Source organism: Pongo pygmaeus, chromosome 1 (assembly GCF_028885625.2).
Source record: "Pongo pygmaeus isolate AG05252 chromosome 1, NHGRI_mPonPyg2-v2.0_pri, whole genome shotgun sequence".
In the NCBI taxonomy this organism is placed as follows: domain Eukaryota; kingdom Metazoa; phylum Chordata; class Mammalia; order Primates; family Hominidae; genus Pongo; species Pongo pygmaeus.
In genome coordinates, this window is record NC_072373.2 from 96,807,010 (window position 1) to 96,816,132 (window position 9,123).

General features: G+C 54.4%; 2 protein-coding genes across 4 annotated transcripts; both read left to right on the forward strand.

The window, feature by feature from the left end:
- The first annotated feature begins 2,593 nt into the window (after positions 1 to 2,593).
- Positions 2,594 to 5,399, forward strand: S100A3 (S100 calcium binding protein A3). Of its 3 annotated transcripts, none has more exons than XM_054454871.2 (3): positions 2,594 to 2,663; positions 4,239 to 4,384; positions 4,881 to 5,399. In XM_054454871.2, the coding sequence occupies exons 2-3, from the start codon at positions 4,244 to 4,246 to the stop codon at positions 5,043 to 5,045; spliced, it is 306 nt and encodes a 101-aa protein (XP_054310846.1). In that variant the 5' UTR covers positions 2,594 to 2,663; positions 4,239 to 4,243; the 3' UTR covers positions 5,046 to 5,399. The 3 variants fall into 3 exon arrangements, with proteins under 3 accessions (XP_054310846.1, XP_063519488.1, XP_063519490.1); XM_063663418.1 differs by lacking the exon at positions 2,594 to 2,663 and adding an exon at positions 3,258 to 3,362; XM_063663420.1 differs by lacking the exon at positions 2,594 to 2,663 and adding an exon at positions 3,494 to 3,701.
- A 1,321-nt stretch (positions 5,400 to 6,720) lies between these two features.
- On the forward strand, positions 6,721 to 9,115 carry S100A4 (S100 calcium binding protein A4). Its single transcript, XM_054454880.2, has 3 exons — positions 6,721 to 6,981; positions 7,917 to 8,072; positions 8,814 to 9,115. The coding sequence occupies exons 2-3, from the start codon at positions 7,932 to 7,934 to the stop codon at positions 8,976 to 8,978; spliced, it is 306 nt and encodes a 101-aa protein (XP_054310855.1). The 5' UTR covers positions 6,721 to 6,981; positions 7,917 to 7,931; the 3' UTR covers positions 8,979 to 9,115.
- The last annotated feature ends 8 nt before the right edge of the window (positions 9,116 to 9,123 follow it).

Below are 9,123 nucleotides of genomic sequence, written 5' to 3' on the forward strand. Positions count from 1 at the left end.
TACCATCTTCTTTCTCCCAGCTCTGCTTTATTTTTCTTTTCTTTTCTTTTTTTTTTTTTTTTAAGAGATGGTGTCTTGCTCTTTCGCCCAGGCCGGACTGTAGTGGTGCTCTCGGCTCACTGCAAGCTCCGCCTCCCGGGTTCATGCCATTCTCCTGCCTCAGCCTCCCGAGTAGCTGGGATTACAGGCGCCTGCCACCGTGCCCGGCTAATTTTTTTTTGTATTTTTAGTAGAGACAGGGTTTCACCGTGTTAGCCAAGATGGTCTCGACCTCCTGACCTCGTGATCCGCCCGCCTTGGCCTCCCAAAGTGCTGGGATTACAGGCTTGAGCCACCGTGCCCGTCCTATTTTTCTTCATAGCATTTATATCAGCAATCTATTAAGCACCTATTTTGTTATTGTCTGTTTTCCCCAAGAGACTGTCATCTCCACGGAGCAGGGACTTTTGTTTTGTTTATGGCTATACCCCCAAAGCCTCTAAATATTTATACGAAAAATGAATGCCTGCTAGGCCTGCCACTCACTAGTTACGTGACCCTGGGCAAGTTACCCATCTCTCTCTCTCTCTCTCTTTTTTTTTTTGAGCTGGTGTCTTGCTCTGTTGCCCAGGCTGGAGTGCAGTGGCACGATCTCAGCTCACTGCAACCTCCGTCTCCCGGGTTCAAGCAATTCTCCTGCCTCAGCCTCCTGAGTAGCTAGGATTACAGGTGCGTGCCAACATGCCCAGCTAATTTTTGTATTTTTAGTAGAGACGGGGTTTCACCATGTTGGCCAGGCTGGTCTCGAACTCCTGACCTCAGGTGATCTGCTCGCCTTGGCCTCCCAAATTGCTGGTATTGTAGGCATGAGCCACCGCACCCAGCCTCACCCATCTCTTGATTAACATTTATCAAGCCCTTGCCATGTGCTGGGCACTATTTATTCTATGAACTTTATATGTATTAGCTTATTTAAACCCCGCACAAACCTATGAGGTAGTTACTATTATCACCTTCCATCACTGACAGATGAGTAAAATGAAGCCCCGAGAGCAGAGGTAGGCTGCTTAAGGGAGGTGGCTGGGGGCAGAGCTGAGATATCATAGGTGGGAATAATAAAGCTCGACCTAGAGCTGAATTAATTGCTGGTGCACTCTGGCCCCCACTTCTGCTGCGTGACTGTCTCTTGTTCTCTGCCCCCTGCTCCCCATACTTCCATTATAAAGCCCATATAAAACACGGCTATATAGCCTATTATAAAACAGGGCTAATCACAGCTCCTCTTTTCCTTCCCTCCTCTATTGCTCACTTCCCTCCCCAACAGGGCTGAGTCTCCAAGGAGAGGATGGCACAGGCAAGGCTTGGGTGCTGGGGGCCAAGCGCGAGGTCAAAGGTGTCACTGGAGCTCTGGCTGCCTGCATGGGCAGGAAGGCTTCTTTGCCAGACTGGGAGTCAATCTCCTTCCTCTTTTCCCTCTCACACTCTTCTAGGTTTTGGGTTCTTTTCCTATAAAACAGGGAGGAGTTTCTCAGGCTCTGGTGTGAGGGAGAGAATAGAGAAATTACATGAAAGTATGTCTGTTTCTGGTAATATGGTGGTCTGTCCCCACTTCAGCTAAAAACAACAAAAAATTCTGCATAGAATTAAATATTTTCAAAGCATTGAAGAGCCCACAAGGCAGTAAGAAATGAGTAGGTCAAAATCTAAGTCAAAGCAGAATCTGTACTGGGGCCCCCGGTGCCCTGAGGTCATTGGCCAGGCCAAGCCAAACCTGAGCTTTGATCTTGATGGTTTGCGGAGTGAGGAAGACAGAAGTGGAAGTCCAGTGCTCACCCCAAGAGGGGACACAAATGGATGACCCTCCCATGATGCTGAGACCCCAAAAGGTTACACACTCAAGCTAAAAACCAGAGGAAATCCCATCCTGCCACCCACAAGACTTCAAGGAAAGTTGTTTTGGTGCTGAGCAGAGCAGGGGAAGAAGGAAAACAGCCCTTAAGGAGCTCCAGCCATGGGCCAGCCTTCATGTGACTCTAGCCCAAATTCATTCCCATCACCTGGGGTGGAAGGGCCAGAAAACTCAAGCTTAGACTGCTAGAAGTGCCCCTGGGAGGAACACACCTCCTTCCTGTGCCTCAAAGACATCCCACCTGATGATTTTCCCCCTGGGAAGCAAGGAGTTCACAGCCAAAACCTGGGATCTGGTCAGGCAAGTTCAGACTTCTCGTCTGTAAAGGGGAGGCTTAGCCACGTGCTCTCCAAGTTCTCCCAGGAATAGAGATTTGTAGGGGTGCAACCTGAGCGAGGCAGAAGTGTGTCCCCACTTGGTATTCTGGGGGCCTCTGCAGAGTGAAGAGATGGGGCTGTAATGTGATGGATAAGCCAGCCTGTCTCCTCCAACTGAGCTGGAAGGACTCGGCAGGAGACTGTCCCCAGTTCCCAACTCTGGGGGAGGGCAGACGGGGAATGAAAGGGGAGTGGTGTCTGAGCCCAGACTGGCCTTTGATGTGTGCGTGGATAGGTGGGCAGGTGGGGCCTGTAATGGGGCTGCTGAGGGATCCCTGAGGGCATCCTCAGTGTTGACCTACTTGAGTTCCCCATAATTGCTTCCTTCCTTTCTTGGGAGGCTACAAATAGTGACGCCCTGTCTCTAAGCTCCTACAGCTGAAAAGCCAGCACCAGTGGTGAGTGCCAGCTGCTTGGGTCCTGCCCTGGGTTGAGTGTCAGGGCAGTTTGGGGGACCCCCAATAGCCAGCCTGACTCCTGACCCAGGGTCTGGCATTGGAAGCAGAGAGAAGACCACAGGCGGGCCTGACAGGGGGAGGGAAGTCAGATATAGTGGACGCAGAGGTTTCCTTGCACAGTGAGGGGCTGTCGGGGAAGTTTGGGCTGGGAGGTGTGTAGAGCTAAGGTCTGCCTTGGGGTGGGAACACTGGGCTCAAGGTTCTGGTGTTCCCCTTGGTCAGGCCCCTCACCTGCTCCTTGCCTCCTTGCTTCACCTCTGAGTCTCCTCATTTCCGAGGATCACGGCTCTTTCCTCTCCTGGGAACCTGGACACCTTGCTGTAATCCTGGGGTGTTTACAATGAATTAAATCCTGGCAAGTGCTTGGCACTCCCCACTCCCCTTCCCCTACTTTCCTGCCAGCCACAACCATGCCAGCCATTTGCTCCCAGCAGGGGGCCCAGCAGTGGGCAAATCTTCAGGGAGAGTCTTGGCCCTGGCTGCCCTGTGCTGCAGGACTCTCATCCCGTGGGGGAATCAGGAGTGAGTCACTGGGCTAGCATGGAAACAACTCTTGCCTTCCTGGCCACTTCGGGTTTTCCCAGGCTGGAGGCATCATCCCAGAAGGGCGGTGGAAGGGGACAGTGGAAGTTGGGGGAGGTGAGCAATTCCAGGAAGGTCTTCCCCTCCAATAGAACAGGGTATCCCTATACAGAACCTCCCTGCTCAAAACCCCCAGGGGTCAGGAGGGTAACCTCAGGGGAGGCCAGTCTCAGATTGGTAAACACCAGAACTGGTCAACTCTCAAGAGACCATCTGGTTCAGGTTCCTGACTAGGCCAGCGAGGTGGGATGAACCCCACCTTACAGATCAGACCCCGCCCCTGAGACCCAGAGAGACAAATATCTCACCAGGATTGCACAGCTGGCGAGAGGCAGAGAGGATCCCACAAGTTTTTCTTCTGGATGCAGCTTCCTTGAGTTCAGGGCAGGAGGCAGGGTGAGGGGAGTGGTGGTGAGGCGGTGGGGGCGCCTCTCAGACCTCCCCTCCCTGCTAAGGTCTAGCTTCTCCAAGCGCTGAGGGCAGAGAAGCACAGGGCCAGGCTCTCCTTGTGCAAGTTCCTGCAGGGAGAGAGGCTTCTAGGGCATCTCATGGGCTGGGGCAGACTGGGACTGAGCCACTCCTGGGTGTTGGGGATAAGAAGAGGTGGCAGATAATCTGAGAGTGCTTAAGGAGTCCCACAGTGGGGTGTGTGGGTGGTGGGGTGGGATGCTGCCTCTCTGAGGAGTTTACAGTGATGTTGGGGCAATGAGACCTCTACAAGGGGAAATAACAACCGGACAGCAGGGGGATAAATTAGGAGGGGCTGGTGTGGTCTGGGAGGGCTGCTCAGAGGAGGGGGAGACTGCGGGGCCTGAAGCCTGATGGAGCTTAAGATGGGTCTGGGAACAGTCTCTGAGAAACACAGAGGGCAGAGGTGAGCAGGGGGAGCTGGCCTGGAACTTTGCTGTGAGTCACACCCTTGTTCTGTGACAGTAAGGATGGCCAGGCCTCTGGAGCAGGCGGTAGCTGCCATCGTGTGCACCTTCCAGGAATATGCAGGGCGCTGTGGGGACAAATACAAGCTCTGCCAGGAGGAGCTCAAGGAGCTGCTGCAGAAGGAGCTGGCCACCTGGACCCCGGTGAGCAGTTGGAGTGTCCGTCCCCTCCTCGTCCAGTGGGAGGCACTGCCTAGACTCTGCAAAGAGAGACCTGGGGACAAGCATGAGCACAGGACAGCAAGGGGAGGGGGCTGGATTGTGAGGAGGGAGTGGGAGGGGGAGAACTGACACAGCAGAAACCTCAGCTTCCTCATCTGTAAAATGGGATGATAATCATCCCTGCTGCCTTGCAGAGCTGTTGAAAGGACTGAGCGAGAGCACCATGAAGAATGCCTAACACTTGGTAGGCACTCAGTAGCAAATAGTAGGTGCTCGATTAATAATCTGAGAGGGCAGATTTGGGAGGGGATTGCAACGGGTGCATTATCAGAGCAGGGAGGTTGAAGTCGGCCCTCAGAAGGGTGTAGTTTGGGGTGGGGTGGGTCCACTTGGGAGAGGAGGGAGGGAGGTGGTGTGTGAGGCTGTTCAGCCCTCCTCATCCTACTCCCCTACCTCTCCCCACCCTTCCCTTGCACAGACCGAGTTTCGGGAATGTGACTACAACAAATTCATGAGTGTTCTGGACACCAACAAGGACTGCGAGGTGGACTTTGTGGAGTATGTGCGCTCACTTGCCTGCCTCTGTCTCTACTGCCATGAGTACTTCAGGGACTGCCCCTCAGAGCCCCCCTGCTCCCAGTAGCCTCTGCTCCAGGGGGTGCACTGGCTGTCGGGGGCTGGGCATGTCTCCCGCACCCCCTCCTACCCTCTCTCCTGTACCCCTTTCAATCTGGACTTGCCCAGGTCTTCTGTGATCAGTTAACCCATTTTACTTAGGAGGCCCAGAGATGTGAGGACTCCTTCCTCAGGATGCCCAGCGAATGAGGGGTAGAGCCACTCTGGGCCCCAGCCTGCCTGCTGCACCCCTGCGGCCTCCCTTGTTGGATGGGAGGAGGGGGGATCTGCTCTGAGGCCCTCGAGGCTCAGCAGAGCGTTCACCAATGAGACCACAATGGGAAAGGGCCTATTTAACTCCTAATAAAAAACTGGCGTCAGCTTGGTTTTGTTTGGTTCTTCTCTGAGGACGCGTCTCCTGAGCTCTTTGCTCCTCTCTGGCCTTTTCCACTGCGGGAAGGGCAGCTGAGGGCAGGGGCAGGGTGCTCCCTGAGGGAAGTTGCAGACACTGCAGAAATGCAGTGGCCTCCAGGGTCCAGCAGGAGGGTGTGGGGACAATACAAGGACCCCTGTCCTCCCTTCCTCTGTCTCTTTCTTTGGGATCTTTGAGAGAGGACTGCCTGAGTTTCCCCTGGGACTCAGTGCTCATGGTTGGAGGAGGGTGGGGCTGTGGGTGCAGTGGGGGTGTTTGTTCCCTGCCCCGGGCTGTGGGAGCCCAGAGAGCAGCACTAATGGGATTAGGGTGTCTGAGGTGTTTACTCCCAGCCAGGAAGGGGTGCCCTGTGTGGAGGGGGAAGGGAATAACTTGAGGTAGCCCCTATCCCTGAAGCTGCAGCCCCCTGAGGGCCTTAATCCCCTACTTCTAACTCTCACTGAGGTTGTAGCCCACCCTGAGAGGTTGACCCGAATTATAACTCCCCTATTTCATGCCATTTCACCTCTAATTCTCCACCCCAACCTGGATTCTTCATTCCTGACACTCCTCCCAACTTTAAATGGCCCCTCCTGATACCCTCTCGGAACCTGAGATCTATCTGTGAGCCCCCACGCCTCACTGCCACTCCACTCTATCACTACCTCACCCAGGACCTTTCCCACTGACGTTCCTGAGGTGGTCCCAGAGCCTCCTTTGGATGTGAGCCTGCTCCCCTCCAGATACCCCCGCCCCGACCCTGAGCCTTACTTGGCATGGCAGACAGTACTGGGCATGGGGATCCCCGCCCCAGTTTTTGTTTTTGAATCTTTATTTTTTTAAGAGACAAGGTCCTCTGTGTTGCCCAGGCTGGAGAGCAGTGGCTTGAGCATAGCCAACTGCAGTCTGGAACTCCTGGGCTCAAATGATCCTCCTGTTTCAGCTTCCTGACTAGCTGGGACTACAGGCTACAGCCATGCTGTCCAGCTAATTAAAAAAAAATTTGTTTTTCCTTTTTATAGAGACAGAGGTCTCTCTATGTTGCCTAGGCTGGTCTTGAACTCCTGGCCTCAGGCGAACCTCCCATCTCCCCCCTAGCTTTTGTGTCACCACATTTCCAGGGCAATCTCCCACCTGTCACCCACCACCCCCTGCATCTCCTTTCCTAGCTCCCCATGGGACTACTCCCTCCCTGTCCCCCATGCTCCAGGCACAGGCTGCCCCTTCCTCCACCTCTCTAAAACTCAGGCTGAGCTATGTACACTGGGTGGTGCCCATCTCATCCAGTCCCCTGCTGGTAACTGCTAGGGCTTACCCATTACCCACGGGTGCCCACCTGGGAACAGGAGGCTTGGTTCCACAGCTGGGCTGGTGGAGGGTGCTGTGGCACTTACTTACATCAGCCCACAGCAGGAAGGCAGTATCCGCTCTCCCCTGTCCCCTGCTATGGGCAGGGCCTGGCTGGGGTATAAATAGGTCAGACCTCTGGGCCGTCCCCATTCTTCCCCTCTCTACAACCCTCTCTCCTCAGCGCTTCTTCTTTCTCGGTCTGGTGAGTTGTGTTGGCCTGACTGGCATGCAAGGGGTGTCAGAGGCCAGGGCTGGGGCAGGAGAAGGAGAGGCTGGTGGGGGCCAGATGTGCTAAAGAGATCCAGATGTGAGATGTGGAACTCTGGGTAGAGTGTGTGCGTGGGTGTGCATGTGCGTGGGTGTGCATGGCACACACACACGTGCACGTAAGAGGGAGGAAAAAGGAGCAAGTGGCTGGATTTGAGCTCTCCAGGTGCTTCTGAGATGTGGGCTTGAACATGCTGTTGCTATAGTATGTGTTGGTATGTATGTGCCCGTGGGTATCTGCACTGGCTCATGTTTGCTGGGTTGCGCACTCGGGAGCAGGAAGCAAAGGAAAGGCAGAAGGCAACTGTGAGCCTTCGTCTGGTGGTGTGCCCCATGAGCCTCTGCCCTGCACGCAGCAGATGCACGCAGAAGGTGTGTGGCCTCTGCACCTTCTCTTCCAACCCTTGCCTCTGCCACCTCAATTTGCCCCTCCCCATGCTGAGCGCTAAGCGGCTGGTTTTTTCCGCTGCAGGCCCCTGGGCAGGCCTCCAGCAGCCGCACCCAGTTCTGGGAGGGAGAAGAATGGTCAGGGCGGGGCCTTTGTGGCTGAGCTGTGGGAGTGGATAGACTGAGTGAGGGGTGGAAAAAATGCTGTTGTTGAGGCGAGGCCTGGGAGTCCCTGGGAGCTTGCTGCCTGAATCTCCAGAGCCTGCGCAGTGGATCCTGCAAATGTTCACTGCCCAGAGCATGTGTTCCCCACTGTGCACACCCTCCCCGCCAGTTGCGGGGGGCCCACAGCTCTGGGCTCCCCCAGGGAGGGAGCAGAGTCTCGCCAAGTGCTCCTGGAGAGATGGGAGTGGAGCCTGGCATTCTGAACACATCTCTGAGGGATGGGATAAATAAGAGGGTCTCTGTGCCTCCTGCTCCCAGATCCTGACTGCTGTCATGGCGTGCCCTCTGGAGAAGGCCCTGGATGTGATGGTGTCCACCTTCCACAAGTACTCGGGCAAAGAGGGTGACAAGTTCAAGCTCAACAAGTCAGAGCTAAAGGAGCTGCTGACCCGGGAGCTGCCCAGCTTCTTGGGGGTGAGTGGGTAGTGCCTGAGTGTGTCCCCACATGGGGCATTTCTCACAGAGGAGGGCAGCAGTCTTTCTCTAGAGCATTAGCTACAGAGGGCATCTATCGGTGGGGTGGCTGCCTGGGGTGGAAACACATTGAACACCACCACTCACTGCCTGGCCCCATGCTGAAAGAGGGCTGAGAATGAATGGGTCAGACACTGCCAGGTGCTTTGCACAACTTAACTGAAGGGAAGACTAAGCTCAGAGTGCTAAGTATCTTCCCAAGGTGGTCAGTGTACACAACTGCCATCCGGACCAGGACTGTCTGACTCTTGCCATCACTCCAACAGTGGACATCACTCAAACACTGTTTGAGTTTCTATTTGGCTTGTAGATGTGAAGACACAGATGTGGAGATGATCACAGGCCTGCAGACGTTCCCTTCAAACAATAACAATGTATATTTGTATCAAACATAACACAGTTTATATACTGCTTTCATGACTGTTACTACCTCATGGGATTATTAGAACAACCTTGGGTGAAAATGTAGTGGTCCCATCATGTTTCCATTGCACCAGGTACTCAGACTTCCTTATCCAAGGAGCACCTTCTCCACCCTAGCTTAGCCTTGAGGGTTGGAGTTCCAAACTGGACCTCCTAAAGGAGCCTCCCTGAACTCTGGTCTGGGAGTAGAAACTGGGTCTGGTCCTGGCTCCGCCCACTGGGCTTCTGTTTTCTATCTGTAGCCTCTTCTCCCTCCAGAAAAGGACGGATGAAGCTGCTTTCCAGAAGCTGATGAGCAACTTGGACAGCAACAGGGATAACGAGGTGGACTTCCAAGAGTACTGTGTCTTCCTGTCCTGCATCGCCATGATGTGTAACGAATTCTTTGAAGGTTTCCCAGATAAGCAGCCCAGGAAGAAATGAAAGCTCCTCTGATGTGGTTGGGGGGTCTGCCAGCTGGGGCCTTCCCTGTTGCCAGTGGGCACATTTTTTTTCCACCCTGGCTCCTTCAGACACGTGCTTGATGCAGAGCAAGTTCAATAAAGATTCTTGGAAGTTTTGAGGCTGA